The 16309-nt window shown below is 38.3% G+C and overlaps 1 protein-coding gene across 2 annotated transcripts in view; it reads right to left on the bottom strand.

The window, feature by feature from the left end:
- The window catches only part of POLR1D (RNA polymerase I and III subunit D), a 43148-nt gene that overhangs the window by 13594 nt on the left and 13245 nt on the right, over positions 1-16309 (bottom strand). For both annotated transcript variants that reach the window (XM_070240195.1, XM_023621444.2), the window contains exon 2: positions 309-383. In XM_070240195.1, the coding sequence (XP_070096296.1) occupies positions 309-325 (17 nt within the window). In that variant the 5' untranslated portion in view covers positions 326-383. The remainder of the gene's footprint in view (positions 1-308; positions 384-16309) is intronic.

The following is a 16309-nucleotide window of genomic DNA, read 5'->3' as shown; positions in this document are numbered from 1 at the left end:
CTTAAACAATGAGTACTGATAGAATATTACGCTCACCCAGGTGGCGCAGTAGTAGCTACACGTCTCCTGGGGACTTGTAAACCACAGGGATGGTAAAACCATGACAGGTGTAGTCCATGCATGCTCCCTACCCACTTCCCATTATGTGAGTTCCACAGCCAACAGCCCTCAACAGTATCTTCCTCCACCATTTGCCTCTGAGCGATTTCCTCTACACCCATGGTTTTATATCCTATCTACATGCTAAAGAAGACTTGTCTCATTAATTTGCTTTTTTGAGCTTGAAGGAAGATTACTCAAGAACTTACCAACCCATAGGTCCCATTGTTTCTGCTCTTGTTTTCCCACGTTTTGCCTCTTTAAGTAGTTCTTCTATTGCTTTCCTGATGGGAAAAAGGAAGAAATTTGAGAGACAATCATTCCACTAAATTCTGAAAATCAATTCATTCCACATACATGATCTGGTGAAAGGAACAGCTTTTGAGGCATAAAATTTCAAAACTGGGGGAGAAATTTTTAAAAATTAAAAATACGTTTGATAGCTGTCAATACATAAAAATTTTAAAACTTTTTATATGAATGGGAAAAATGCTCAAAGAAAATTAAAAGCAAAATGACAAACTATATCCATATTAAAATATTTAAATGCACTATTATTCTAATAAATACTAATTAACCCAACAATGATAAATCTGTTTCTGCTCATCAGTTAGTGAAGGAGTAAAGAAATGGATATTCTTTTCTCTACTAACGGAGACTGAAGCTGACATAATAGTTCTGGAGGACAATTTAGCAACATGATAAAAAGCCTTAAAAATAATACATCCTGGGACCGGCCCTGTGGCCAAGTGGTTAAGTTTGCATGCTCTGTTTTGGCGGCCCAGGGTTTCACTGGTTCAAATCCTGGTTGTGGACATGGCACTGCTCATTAAGCCATGCTGAGGCGGCGTCCCACATGCCACAACTACATGCCACAACTAGAAGGACCCTCAACTAAAAATACACAACTATGTACTGAGGGGCTTTGGGAGAAAAAGGAAAAATAAAATCTTAAATAATAACAACAATAATAATACATCCTTGTTGACCTAAAAATGCCAATCCTAAGAAAATATTCAAGTAAATAGCAAAACTATATGTACAAAGATACTCATTAAACAACTTATTAACAACTAAAGAAAAAGAATAGAAAGCTTAAATGTTTACTAAAAAGGATTGGGTAAATAAATTATGGCATATCCACATAGCAGAAGATTAGGTAGTCATTAAAAAGGAAGACGAATACTTGGCACAGAAAGACATTCATGGCATATTTAGTATCTAAAACTGGATACAAAACAGTGTGTATAGGATAATTTTATTTTAAATTTATTTACATGTATATATTGCATAAGAAAACATTTGGAGGGATGTAATCAAAATGGTAAGAGTGATTTTTTTTGTTTGCTTCTCTGCATTTTCTATTTTTTCTAGAGTGAATCTGTATTATATGTGTAATTTTTAGAAAGAGATTTAAAAAACTGAGAAAACTTATTTATCAACCATAGTCTGAGACTTTACTATGTGTAAGATACTGTGCAAGGTGCTAGGGCAGTAAAACAAGAAGATGCTCATCCCTGACTTTAATACTACTTATGACATCGAAATAATAAAGTTAGGAAAAAGAGAGGTATAAAGTTGAAAACAAATATAGTACAAAGACAGAACTATAAATCTAATCACAAGGTTTTGAAGCTGGATAATTATATATTGATTCTATATAAAAACATTTAATTACACTACTATAGTACTAATATAGATAATACTTACATAATCCTCAAATGATATTAACATTCTGTTAGTTTATAAAAATGTTTTATTTTATATTGATTTTTATTTTATCAAAGCATGCACATAGCTTAAAAGGACAAATATTACTTAAAGACTTACAATAAAATACAGCAGTTTTACATATTATCCTTCCCTATCCACCAAAAAAGACAATTTTAACTCTTTTTTATCTGTTTCTCCTGGTTATTTACCTCCATATTTCTAATATAGGCTTTCTAACTATTTCACCGCCTCTTAATCTTCAACAGATATATCTGGTTATTTTTCTATAACTTATTCTTTTTTAAAATAAATTCCTATTAATGGTGAGATCTTTAAAAAACGCCTTTTAGCTAATTCTGCAGCTTGACACTTCTGTCCATCCTGGGAGGCCCACTGACAGGGTCAATGAAGAAGCGAAACACTTACTGACAACCGTGCGCCTTCTCACCCCCTGGACCCGCCAGTCAGATTATGTTCCCAGACCAGCTCACGGTATCACGAAGGGCTAAGAGCATCTGATCACCACATACCCTCCTTCTTCTACCTCCTTAAAATAATAATACAGCCTACTGACGTGATCTCAGGGTTTTGTCTCGCACAGTAGTTCATGAAAAATTTATCCCATCCAGCTCCAAAACAGAGATCCTTTTTCACCTTTATAGATGTAAGTAAAAAAAATCAAAGGGCAAAACTGTTCCAGATATTGCCCCCTTCCCATCAATTAGTGTGGCAGTTTCCAAAGAAAAACAGGTAATCAATCACACTTGGATCTATATCTACCCATGTGCTCTCTCTCCTGGCGACAGAAACAGTTAAAAATCATCAGGGAAAAAACTTGTTTGGGCAGTTCCACAATTATGAACAAACTATGTATCAGTTAAAAATAAACTAGAATGCTTTTTCCCATAAAAACCGTGTTAAAATGTTTGCCTAGCTTTCCGGACCAGCCTATAAAAGCCTATTTGTGTCGTAATATACATGAAATGCTGTATATCTGCAGCAAACGATACCCAGGCAAGCACCTTACAGAGATCCTGCAGGCACATTCTAGGCAACTTCAAGAACTATGAAGTGTGACACTGATTCTTCTGTAGGTTTGATTTCACTTAAAACTATCTCCAGCACTGTTATTAACTTGGCCACGATTAGGGATACCTCCTGATTTACAACTACAACCAAGGAGAAAAGAACGTATAAGTACAAGGAAGACTGCCTGGAGTGAAATGAATTCACCGGTGATGAAAGATGGTAAGAGGTGGGGCTCAGACAAGGTGGTACTGGCATTCAGTCAGCCATCTTCTCCCAGGTAAAGATGGCTTAGTTACAGTCCACAGCAAGCAGGGAGGCAGTGCCCCATTCCTATCGTTGGGGTGTAGTCAGGTTAGGTATTTGTAATTGGTTTAGCAACAACTAATGTCGGTATGGAGCTTTACGGTTTCAAGTACTCTCCTATCTGAGTTATCACGCCCAGTTTATAGATGAGGAAAGCGGTACTGGGGGACACTGATTAACTCGCCAAAGGCAACACTCTAACGATTGGAGAAGAGGAGGAAGAGGAACAAAATAAACAAACCAAAAGGACCCATGTGTTTAAGCCTACATATCCTCTGATCTTTCTATTATACTTCCTATCTCTTCCACAAACATTTACACAGCAAGTCCTGGAGAAGTCCTTTTCTCTTTACCATTAAAAAGCAAAAAATGAAATAAATGGGGAAAAAAAGGCCTAACCGAGCCGCCACTGCTTCTGCACCGCTGCAAGGAGAACTGGGCAACAGGCTGATAGTGGAGAGGCGGAAGAAATGAAGGAGGACTGCTCACTATTTTCTCCCAAGAATGTTGAACATTCGCTACCTCCCACCCCAAATTCTCCGGCACAAGCTCCTCCTGCAGGGCATTACTTCCAAACAGGAAAACAACAATCTCTAGCAATCATGTATTCTGTCCTTGAAATAACAATATCACCTTCAAAGTTAAGGGGAAAAAACTAGAAAGGTAGTTTTCCTCACTACTGTAGCCTCTATTGTTTTTCCTGGAACTCTCACTAATGAATTCTTGAGTAAGGAAATAGCAAATCCAGTTTCTAATGCACATTATCACAGAGGCTAAATACTTAAGTTATCGAAGATTATGAAACATCAACATCATGAAACAAGACAGTTTTTAATGAGATGATGAAACAAAAGTGTAAAGTGCAATTAAAACATAGGAAAAGCAAACAGTAGGAGAATATATAAGAACTAAGTACGTAGAGAACTCGAACAATTAAAACATCATTCGGACATAAATTTATTTCTAGGTACAGTAATTTTATGCTTAGATACCTTAAACATCTTAAAGGTTTCTTTGTAAAACACATACATTATATTAGAATATGAAGTTTAACGCAAACAAGAAGTCCAACAAAGCTAGGTCATTAGGCAGACAGGTTTTTGGGCACAGGAACAAACTGCAATCAATTTTCAATGATCCATGTGTGTATCATCTACAGCCAATTTTCCATCCTAGCTCAGCTTCCTCAGGCCTGCCTACTCATTCCATTAGCCAGCTGGTACATGCTTAAGGAATGTAAACTGATCATAATAGCAGCTTAAATAAAACCCAAGTGGGAACGCAAATCTGGTGCAAAATCATCTTAAATCCAAAGTCAAACAAATTAGTTTTGAGTTATCTGGGTCTCTGTTTCTTTTTACTCACATAAATCAACTGAGAGTTAACTATATCAGTATATAGAAAGGGTAGCTAGAAATTGAAGACAACTAAAATGAAACAACAGAAGTTGAAAGGTAAATAAAGAACATAAGAAAATGAGATTTTTAAAGGAATAAAATTAGAGAAAATAAATATCAAGTAATTGTTCAAAAAAGACAGAGAGACAGAGAGTTAGATGGACCTACATACATTTTCTTGAGAAATGGTGAAGGAAAGTGTTCCGGGCTGAATGCTGCGTCTCCCCTAAATTTATGTTGAAATTCAAACTGTCAATGTGATGGTATTAGGAGGCGGGTCGTTTGGGAGGCTGTTAGGTCATCAGGGTGGAGCCCTCACGAATGGGATTAGTGCCCTTAAAGAGACCCCAGAGAGCTCTCTCACTCTTTCTGCCACATGAGGACGCAGGGAGAAGACAGCCATCTCTGAACCAGGATGCGGGCCCTCACCAGACACTGAATCTGCTAGCACCTTGATCTCAGATTTCCAGCCTGCAAAACTGTAAGAAATAAATGTTTGTTGTTTAAACAACGCAGTCTGTGGTTATTTTTGTTACAGCAGTCTGGATGGACTAAGAGGGATGAACATAAGGCTGAATATTAGATGCTTTCCACATTTCGTGCCTCCCTCAGTCTTTAAAAAGTCACCTTTGATTAGAAATTGTAATGTACAGTATCTGTCACATGATGGATGGAAAAGAGCCTCAAATAAGGCAATAAGTCACATAACACTACTTGGAAGGTCTTGATGTGCTCACACAAGCATGACTTGGTGACAAACACAGAGACTCAGAACATCGCAGAAATGAGTGCAGCACTGCTGGCTGCTGCTGACTGGGAAGGCATCTGACCCGCCAGCACATCACCAATGCTGAAGGCAACCAGCTTACAGGCGAGTCGCCCATATACATTACCCGTCAGAGCACTGGAAAGAATTTAAGAGAAACTTTACTACAGCAATCTAAATTTCCCATGATGGAGTGATAAGGCTTAAAGAAAGAAATGAAACAATTTACTTGATCTTCAGTAAGGATCTGATGTCAGACCACAGAACATTCTGATAAACAAATATGGACAGATGATTCAAATCACTGCTGAACATCTGCAAACAGCTGCCTATCGGCTCAGAACCAGTCAGCAGCAAATAACGGCTTAGAGACCAAGTGGATTGGTAGAAACCACAGGACAAAGTTTGGGTTCTGTATTACTTAGTAATTCGATTATAGATGTAGATGAAGATATTCAGGCCATCCTTATTTAACTTCAGAAAACATCAGATTGTCTGGGGTCACCTAACAGCTATAAAGAAAGGTAAGAAAATTCAAGTTGTGGAAACAGTTTTGAAGACAATGTAAAACTCAATAGGAACATTGAGGTCATTTGGGCAATGAAAAGAATTATTCATAGATAAAAGACGGAGGCAAAAGAAGTTAATTCTGTAAATCATGTTAAGTTTAGCCAACCTCTATCAAGCTTTTGCTGTGTAAGGCACGATGATTTACACAACGAGCAAGGCCATTCCCTGAAGAAGCTCACTATTAGGGATTGTATGTCCAATAAAGACCCATACATGTACTTTAGAAACAAACATTGGATTACCTAGGGAACGTGGGGAGGGAGCCCCAATATTTCCTTATTTACAATATAACAAAGGGAGTTATAAGAAAAGTTGCTTTATTTATTAAAACAACTTATACAATAAAACACTAAAGGACAATGGAGGAGCATGAATTTGAGTGGAGGATTAATGAGATCTTCTGATTTCACGCTAACATGGACCAAAGAGAAAGAAGAAAGTGATATTTTAAGCAATGCTGGGAAAAAACAGTGAAATATGTGGATTGCTTTTTACTATGATGATGATAACCTCCTAGGGTTGTTAATGAAGATAAGGTATTTTATTCAGATCCAAGTGTTCTGTATATTAGAAGAAGCCCAAGAAATATGATAGGTATTTTTTCCTTGACTAAACTCCTAGAGGTCAGGGAACTTGTCTTTTTCATCTTAGTTTTCCCCATGCCTGGCACATGGCAGGTGCCAAGTTAAGATTCCAGGAATGAATGTGTTCTGGGTGTGAGCGGGACATAACAAAAATGCAAGGATTTAAAAAAAAAAAACACTGTATCTGTAGCCAGAAGAGATGATGGGTGAGATGGAAGAGGCAAGGGATAAGAAAGGTGAAGACAAAAGAGAAAAAGTACGATCATGTGTCACTGGGCAAAGCAATGTGATGAAAGGTATTACTGGCCACAGGCTCCTTAAGCGACCTCCTGCAGCAGCCACAAGTGAACAGGAGCACAACAGCACCACACAGCCGCAGTAGCATCAAGTACTAGGTCAGAGGGGGAACCACAGACACCGACACAGTTGTTGGAATGAGGCAGACCTGGAATTTTTCCTGTCAGGATTGAGGTCTTTAATCATCTAGGGCTGCCTGAAAATCTCAGCACTTTCCCCTTAGTGCACTACCAATCAGAGATAAACGGTCTTTGTTTAGCTTCTAATATCATTCTTTTCTTCATTATGCAAATGGATAAAACCCCACTTCATTCATATATGCTAACATTTTCTAAACTCCATCTCTTAGTGAAGATGCTAATTGCGCCTTGAAATGAAGTGCTTAGTCTTGGGAGTCTTGAGCGTGCTAATACAGAGACCTCGAGGCCCCACAGCGGGGTGACTGGCCTGTCTCTGCAAGGCCTCACCAGATGCTCTGTGCTCCGTGGGGTTAGCGTGTTCTAGGGTCTTAGCTCTGTTAGTCCAGAAGCCCAGTGTGGCTAGGACACCCAGCCCGACTGCAGCACCGTATCCGCCATACTTGCACAGTGGAGTTCTGCTTAGGCTACACCCTGTCCAAATAGGTCTTCACTCCAGCCACAACCTTATCACCAGATACTCAGAGCAGATGTTACCTTCTCGACAAGGCTTTCTTGATCTCCCGTTTGCTCCACATCAATAGCTGTAACCACTCCTTTCTTTGAGGCCTACTAAGGGGCAAATAAAGTTCCACATGCCATATTTCTAAGCATTTAAAGGGTATAAAATAAACTAAAAATTATTAAATAAAATGTAGTCATTCCTCCTACCATGAAAAATATACCTTCATTACAATAAAAATTTTTTAAATGTGTAAAGCTGTATTTTTCAAATGACTAAAAGTCAGCAAAATATCAGAGATGACAGAATTAACTTATTGTGCACACTGATTATTCTGTTAATGAGTTGGTAACATTTGGAAGAATACAGAAAGAAACACACATAATTCATATATTATACATTTATTCCATAAAATTTATTTTCTTGCTCTGATTTCAGCAAAATCACTAATTATATTGTTATAATCAAGATTTTCACATAAATTATCTTCTATAGACTGTGATAATCTAAAGTATTAAAAAACAAAATGTAACCGTATTCAATGTGGATCTAATTTTAAGGTATTTGTCGGAATGTAAATTACCTTAATTGTAAAAAATCGAAAACCTAAATTTTGAATGGTTTAAAATTTCCCTATAAAATAAAATAATTAATGAATTAATATCAAATTTCCTATATGTTCTATATAGACCTACACATATACAAATGTATGAGTAATGTGACCTAACAGTGCAAATGTCAGTCAGCTTCCATGTATAACTATTCCTAACGCTGTACTAAGTCATGAGAACCTTCAGAACCATGAATTGAAATTCTAAGACAAACAAGAAAATGGAAACTTAGCACCACTGGGAAACAATATTTTTTTCTGGTACAATCTATTGCATTCATGCCAAGAAGGTTTTGACAAGTTAATGCTTCTAAATACTTCTGCGGCTCAAATCCTTCCTGTCTGATAAGGCAGGATCAGCTCCAAAGTCAACAGTGGTGCAACCCACCAATCTCCAGGTATTCAACAATTTCCTCTCATTCAAGGATGAAGGTCAAAACATGAGGAGGGTGTTTCCTGGGTTATGAATTGCGCTGAGCACCAGACCCCTAGCGACAGAGGGATCTATGCATGTTTGTGATACATGGGGCTGCCCTTCTTGCCCAGATTCAAGGAAATTCTCCTTTAAATATTGATATAATAAGCACTTAATACACATCACTGAGGATATGATGAAAAATAACAATAGCAACAATACCTATAGACCATGGATCTTACACTTAATCCTCATAACTCCTCTAGATAACTGCTCGTAGATAAAAAAATAAGAAGAAAATAAGGAAAAGTCAAGAACCTTATCAAGGCCACAAAAGCCAGTAAGTGTTGGGGCAGGGATGTGAACCCAGGCAGTTGACCCTAAGGCCCAGGATCTTAGTGAACCCTTACACTACAGCTGTATTGAAAGGCAGGATTCCAGCCTTCGAGCATCTCAGTCTAGTGAGAGGGAGACAAGTGAAGGGATGGCAGCACTATTTTCCTGTACTTATTTGTATTCAGGGCAAGAACTGCTGTAGTGAAGCAACACTCTAGTCCCTTCACTGAGCCTCCGACATTCTCAAATGTCCACAGCTACACATTTGTAGGTCACCTCTGAGGGTGGGTTATTATTAAAGAGAAATGACTTCTTCAGTTAATATGTGGGGTGATTCTTACTAGTTTAGCTCTTGGAGGGAACCTTATTTCTCAGTTCTTAAGATACTTTACCATAGGAATGACTTCAAAATGAAATAAGCTCATTTTCAAAATAGTATTTCTACAAGGATTTATTCTTAAATCCTGATTAAGAAGCCACACACAGAAAATACAGTGATTCATTTTCAGTTCATATTAGAAGATCTAATTAAATGTGCCACGGTAAATTTTATGTAAGTTATGAATAAAAGCATCTTTTACTAGAAAAACTTTGTGGAGGTGGAGTGGGGATGGTGGAGAATTAACTTAGAAAATATTAAACTCTAAACAGAGAAGCCCGTGAATTATAACATTCCAGGAACAGCATATCTTTTTGACAGGTCAATTGTTAAGTTTAAAAATATAGCTATGCCAGGGCTGGCCTGGTGACATAGTGGTTGAGTTTGTGAGCTCTGCTTCACAGCCTGGGGTTCGCGGGTTTGGAGGCTGGGCACGGACCAACATACTGCTCATCAAGCCATGGTGTGGCGGCATCCCACATACAAAAGAGAGGAAGACTGGCACAGATGTTAGCTCTACGACAACCTTCCTCAAGCAAAAAGAGGAAGATTGGCAACAGACGTTAGCTCAGGGCCAATTTTCAAAAAAAAAAAAAAAAAAAAAAATATATATATATATATATATATATATATATATATATATACGGCTGTGTCCTACTGAAATATTAGTTGGGAGAAATAAACCCAGACAAAGAAGATAAGGTAAGAATAATTACTGAGCTCTTTTACTCAATGAAAGCATTTTGTTATCTCTTTAAGAGAACAGACGCTTTAGGAACAAAATTGATGAAAAGAAAACTGCAAGAAAAAAAGGGTTAACATCTAGAAGGACGGGGGTGGAAGGGAGCCAATATCAGAGCAAAGAAAACTCACATGGCAGCTGCCTGAATTCAGGAAAGGATAGGAAAACATGGCAGAAGACTAAAAAAGCAGAAATATAAAATTCAAACTCTCACCAAATAGCCTTTCAAAGTGCAAAAAGGAAAAAAAAAATCACAACTGTACAAAAGAAAATATTACAGTGGAAAGCCTCTAAAGTTTGCCTCTATAGCTTTCTTTAATGAGGGTTGAAGTTTGGCATACTGTCCTTTGATAAACACACTACATACCAGAAAAACTGTCTCACCAAAAGCATGGTCTGTAAATCACTCTCTTTATCCTAAAAGAGCTTTATTTCATACCAGTAATCTGCAGTTCTCTGCAGACAGTCTTAAACAACGCTTCAGAGTTCTTGGATCTCAGCCCCGAGGACAGCCTATTCAGCACAACGTCTGGCCATCCTGCAGAAGCTATTTCCTTCAGTTGTGTCAAGGCTGCAGAAATCTGCTGGAAAACAAGCTGTCCACCCCTTGTAGATCTCAGTGTCTGATTCATCAAATGATTATAAGCTATACTTAGAGCTAAGAGACAAGGAATGGAAAAAATGGAGATAGAAAGCTCCAGAATGCGTAGCTTTTCTAATCAATTCATGCTCTTTAAAAACTGTTTTCATTTTTAAATACACATAGAAACTAGTCTCTTGAAAGTGCTATTTCAAGATAAATAATTTACTTATCAACTGAATCAAGCAATTTTTAACCCAAGAAGAAAACATACTGATACTTCTAATTCTCGGAAGTTGACCAATACACAAGATGGGAGGAAGAGAAAGTCTGCCTTCCACAGCCACCACCATAGCTCCAACGATTGCGCGGGGCCTCTTAGTGCAAGGCGGAGGCTGCCTAAGAGGCAAGAGGGGATTGAAACACCAGTGAGACAGTGGGTGCAGCCCACTCCAGAGCAGGTGCGTCCCTCCTTCCGAGTGACTGCCAGCCTCGGCCTCCCTTTGACCACCAGGTGCTCTCTGTCTTTCACACTCTAGGTATTATTTTGAGAGATCCGGTAGCTTCCCCAACAAAAGTAGCAAGGAGAGTCTCTGAAAAAATAGTACATATCCACACAGACAGTATTTTCTATATCAGTAATTAAGTACAAGAATCTACCATATAAAAATAATTTACTGAAACCAATCAGTAAAGTCTCGACTCTACAAGCCCTCCAGTGTCAAGTTTCAAGTTGTCTTTCAGGTGCTAATTTATATCAACAATGAATATAAGTAGGACAAGGCAATTTTTAATCTCATTTTCCAATTTAAAAAAATCTTGTTAATACACATACAAGTGTTTTGGAGAAAAACTCTATATTTCTCTAACATAGCAGCTAATGGAAGTGAACAGTTACACAAACACAAACCTAATTTTGGGAGTAGTGTCCCTTTGAGGAAAACGTTTATAAAAGTTCAAAGTACTGAACTTAGATGGCTCACTGAACAAGTCAGCCAAATCTGCAAACTGCGCAAATAAGGTTTTTTTTTAATTTTATTTTTTTTATTAATGTTATGATAGATTACAACCTTGTGAGATTTCAGTTGTACATTACGCAAATAAGGTTTTACGTTTACTTATAAAGACCCCAGAGATGCTTCCCTCGAAGCCGGCAGAAGCTGTAGAGCTCTGGTGCAATGCAAACACATTCTGACAGATGCTAAACTCAACAGCGCAGAAGCGACCGCTAGAAAGGCCGCAGAGATAACCGAGGGTAGCAACCAGCACATGGGGACCAACTGCCACAGGAGAAAAGCCTAAAGCGTGGAAAATTCCATTACTGATTAATCCAATCTTTAAGTTTATATCAAACATACAAACAACATATCAATGGCCAAAAGAAAGAATCCATAGAGAGTGATACAATTGGTGATTCTGGCATCAGAAACCAGCTGCAAGACAATGAAGAACTAGCAAACTGAAGTGGCACTTTATTATTCAGACTTATAAATTACTTACCTGTGATGACAGAACCCAGAGGGGAACATGAAAGCACGTTCTGGAGCAAACGCTGCACTACGAGTTTTACAACATAGCAAAAAACTTAAACACGATCTTCTCCTGTCCCTTTCTTATTGCTATGCTTTAAATAGCTGCACATATTAGAACCATCTTGTCTACGAGTGAAATACAATCCATCCTCAGGGATGGAACAGCAGCTGCAGTTTAACTGAATGGAGCAATGCTAATGAAGAGTTTAGAACTGTGTTAAAAATGGAAAAGGTACCCAACTGAGACTGCAGGGGGAATTCTGAAAGAGACAAATTATGCTGATTATCCAAACAGCATAATTTGGCCTGCTCCCAAGGTTTGCTATACTCTTATGCTTACAAAAAGGGACACTGCGTTTTTGATACAAATGCTCAGGACTATACTTTCACATCTCATTTGAAATAGCAAATCCCTAAATTCACAATTCTCCCTTAGCATTTGCTTGATAGTGGGCCATATAGTAAATTTCTATATTAACTCCTACATACTCAGTGTTTTCAGGGAGGCCTCAAATCCAAGTATTTACAAGGCTCTTTTTACTATAATATGCAAGGAAAGAAACCAAAATGTATTAAAATGCTCAGGTAAAGATCCATTAAATACAATACTGTATTATGAAATGTAAGGTAGAAGTTCCCCAAATATTAGAGTTAGAGGTCATATAGTTTATCGTATAAAGCCAAGGAAATCACAATTTAGAGAGGTTAACAACTTGCCTAAAAGTAAATAGTTACCTGGCTTCCTTTTTGAAATTTAACTCAAAATCATCAGTATTTCTTTTTTCCCCTCAGAACCTAGCATGGCATGTTTCAGTCATCCTGGGGAGGAATTATGAGGGGACAGACTATAATTACGAAATTTTAGCCAGGGCACATGACCTTCAGAGAACAACACTCAAAGACCAGCACTAACACTACCCCAGCGCTCCGGTGTGTCTGTAACTGCGTTCTGAAACAAGGACCAGAAGCTAGCTCCAGCCAGCAACGGTTTACAGGAAACTTGGTCCTGGCTGAATTCAGGAGGAGCGCAACTGGAACTCACTCGCCTGGAAAATGCTTCTTGAAGTAATTTGCTGTGATTGCTTAATCATATAAAAATGAAAATCTATATAAAATTACCTAACTTATTAACTTCAAAGCATGATAGATCAAAAACTTTGAATCTGGAAACCAAGTTTCATGCTGGAAAAGAGTGGTAGAATGGGAGCCAGCTCCGCCAGCCAACTGGGTGCTCTCGGGCAAGTTTCGCACCTTATCCAAGTATGTTTCCTCTCAGGAAAACGAGATTCAGCCCTAGCTCACAGATGCGCAGCGAGGACTGAAAAGATGAGGCGCGTAAAGGGCTTTCTCTGTAGTGATGTTTCTGGGGAAGGACAATGTGGTTCACTTAGGTATCTGAATTGACGAAACACAACACTTTTTTAATCTCAATATCTCCTTCTTTCATTTATATTCTGTAAAGAAAAGCTTCCAGAATGTTAATTCGAGGGATTATTTATTGGCCCAACTAATATAAAGGAAATTCTATCTTCCTATGGTAAGTCAGAGGAAATTTCTTGTGTACAATGTATTTGATATCAAAATAATCCCCCTGCTTGACAGAGCTAAGCCAGTCCTCTATGAAGCGGAGTGAGATTTTAAAGGGCTGACAGGCAGACGGCAGAGACCCAGTGGGAACAGAGTTACCTCAAATGGCTATGACCTATGAAATACATGATCAGAAACAAATTATACAAAAGCCCCCTATCTCATATGTACAAAAAGAAACCCAGTGGTTCTGGTTCTTCAGCTTTTCAAGCAGTTCATTGCTTTCATTCTTGAAATAGATCTACTCCATGCAAAGTGGCAGCTGGGTAATTTTTCAATGAACGTGAGCAACGCTGGGACACACTCTGGATAGTTCAAGCTTCAGAGAAGAATTTCTTACCTGATAAATCCAGACTGAGTAGAATTACCCAATAATTGTTCTATCTTTTTACATTCCCTATCACATCTCCTGATGCTTTGCAAAGAGAGATTATGCAGTTCTCACTTTCTAGGTTTCAAAAAAGGACATGTTCAAGTCACCAACAAGAAGATGAGAAAGCAGGGGCCGGCTGGTGGCATAGTGGTTAAGTTCACACGCTCCACTTTCACGGCCCAGGGTTTGAAGGTTCGGATCCCAGGGGGGACCTACATACCGCTCGTCAAGCCATGCTGTGGTGGTATCCCACACACAAAACAGAGGAAGATTGGCACAGATGTTAGCTCAGGGCCACTCTTCCACAAGCAAAAAAAGAAAGATTGGCTACAGGTGTTAGCTCAGGGCCAATCTACCTCACCAAAAAACAACAACAAAGAAAATGAGAAAGCAGCCACAATAGAGTGGAAAAGGCTGAGTCCCAGTTTTGCCACTTACCAGTTCGGTGATCTTGTGATTTTTGGTTACAGAACCTGTAAAATGAAGATATTTCCACTACCCTTTCAAAGTTTTTATGAGGATCAAATACAATTATACATACAGGTATTTTGTAACTATAAAGCACTGAACAAATGTATTATTATTATTATTTTCTTGTTGTTGTTGTTGAGGAAGACTCACCCTGAGCTGACATCTGTTGCCAATTTTCCTTTTTGCTTGAGGAAGATTGTTGCTGAGCTAACATCTGTGCCAGTCTTCTACTTTGTATGTGGGACACCACCACAGTGTGGTTTGATGAGCATTGTATAGATCCACACCCAGGGTCCAAACCCGTGAACCCTGGGCCACTGAAGTGGAGTATGCGAACTTAACCATATGCCACTGGGCTGGCCCCTGTGACGCATTATCTTAAGAAATTTTTAAAAATGGTTATATAATATAGGTAGTTGTATATCTGTGTTAACTAAAACACACAAATATTATATAATAGTGTCTATCATGTGCATAGTGATTAATAGCATAATATATTATCTCACTGACCCTCAGAAGAACCCTTCAAGTTATATCCTTTTTATTTGTTAGGCAACTAAGGCTTTGGGAGGCTGACATATCCAAAGTTAGCCAGTAAGAGGGACACCTGATTCTAACCTAGATCTTTCTGACTCCATATCCAGAGCCCGTCCAAGTAACACACACCCTTATTTTATTCTATCCATGAAGATGTTTTCTACATTTTGAGAATGATCAAGTGCTGCTTTGGTACCACGTAGATTAAAAAGTTAAAATGAACATTTTAAAGATTTAAAGATTTTAAACATTTAAAGATAATGCCAATGAAGTTTAATAATATGGAAAATGATATTTTCATGAACCAAGTATTAGTCAACCCATATCTGGGTTCTTCACCAGATACTCTCTAACTCATTCACTCTTTTCATGGTTGAGATTTATAAAAAGCAGCCCATTTCCAACAAGTTTCAGCCTGAACTTAGAAATAAACAAGGATTACTAGTCAACGGTTTTGTGTCTCAAACTGAACTCTTTGGAGCATATGCTCCAGCAAAGTTTTGTTATCTTCATCTGCACCTGAAGGAGGGAACACAGGCAACATCACCGACATTAACAGCTGAGCCTAAGGAGTCAGGTAGTCTTGGGTTCCTATGCACTTAGTAGTCACATAACCCTAGGCTGGTTACTTAACTTCTCCAGGCCTCAGTTTCCTTTTCTAAAAATGGGAAAAACACTGTCTACCTTAAAGGAGGATTAAACTGGTTTGCCCACTTGGCTAGGCGAATCAGTTTTCTTACTTTACAGTCACAGCTACGTGTCTGTTAGGCCATCCGCATTTGGTTAGGAATAAGCCTAGTAGGCTTCCTCATGTCCTGGCTTGTTCTGAAGCACAGTGCTCTCAGACAGGGACCAACTTATTAGAACAGGAAAATAAAAAGGGAACCCTTGGCTTGCTTGCTACAAGTCTGGGCAGCAGGCAGTGACACACCTGTAGGCTGACAATTCTAACAACACACATTTTCAGCAGAATAGTTTCTATCATAAGGCCCTAGAATCTCCAATTTTTTCCATCCATTTAAGGACAAAGTATAATCTTTGCCATGTAAACAAATAAACAAAAAACAGGAAAAAAACTGTAGAACCAAGTCTGGAAGGCTTAGATTACAAGGTCTGACACAGAACATAAATCCAACTCATTTACTTCAACAGAGAACATGATGATTGTGCTGTGTATTCTTTCTCTTCAGAGAATGAGATGATAATTGACACTTACATCCCCAATTTTATATTAATCACTTTTAAATAAAAACCCTGTTAAGTATTCTAAGCGCCAGGATTTATGCTAAAGTATGCAGAACAGAGTAAGCAAGCAAACCAGGATCTGAAATAATTTTCAATGAGGAATCT

Source organism: Equus caballus, chromosome 17 (genome assembly GCF_041296265.1).
Source record: "Equus caballus isolate H_3958 breed thoroughbred chromosome 17, TB-T2T, whole genome shotgun sequence".
Classification (NCBI taxonomy): domain Eukaryota; kingdom Metazoa; phylum Chordata; class Mammalia; order Perissodactyla; family Equidae; genus Equus; species Equus caballus.
The sequence above is the reverse complement of the archived record's forward strand: the minus strand, read 5'-3'. Positions and strand labels throughout refer to the sequence as shown.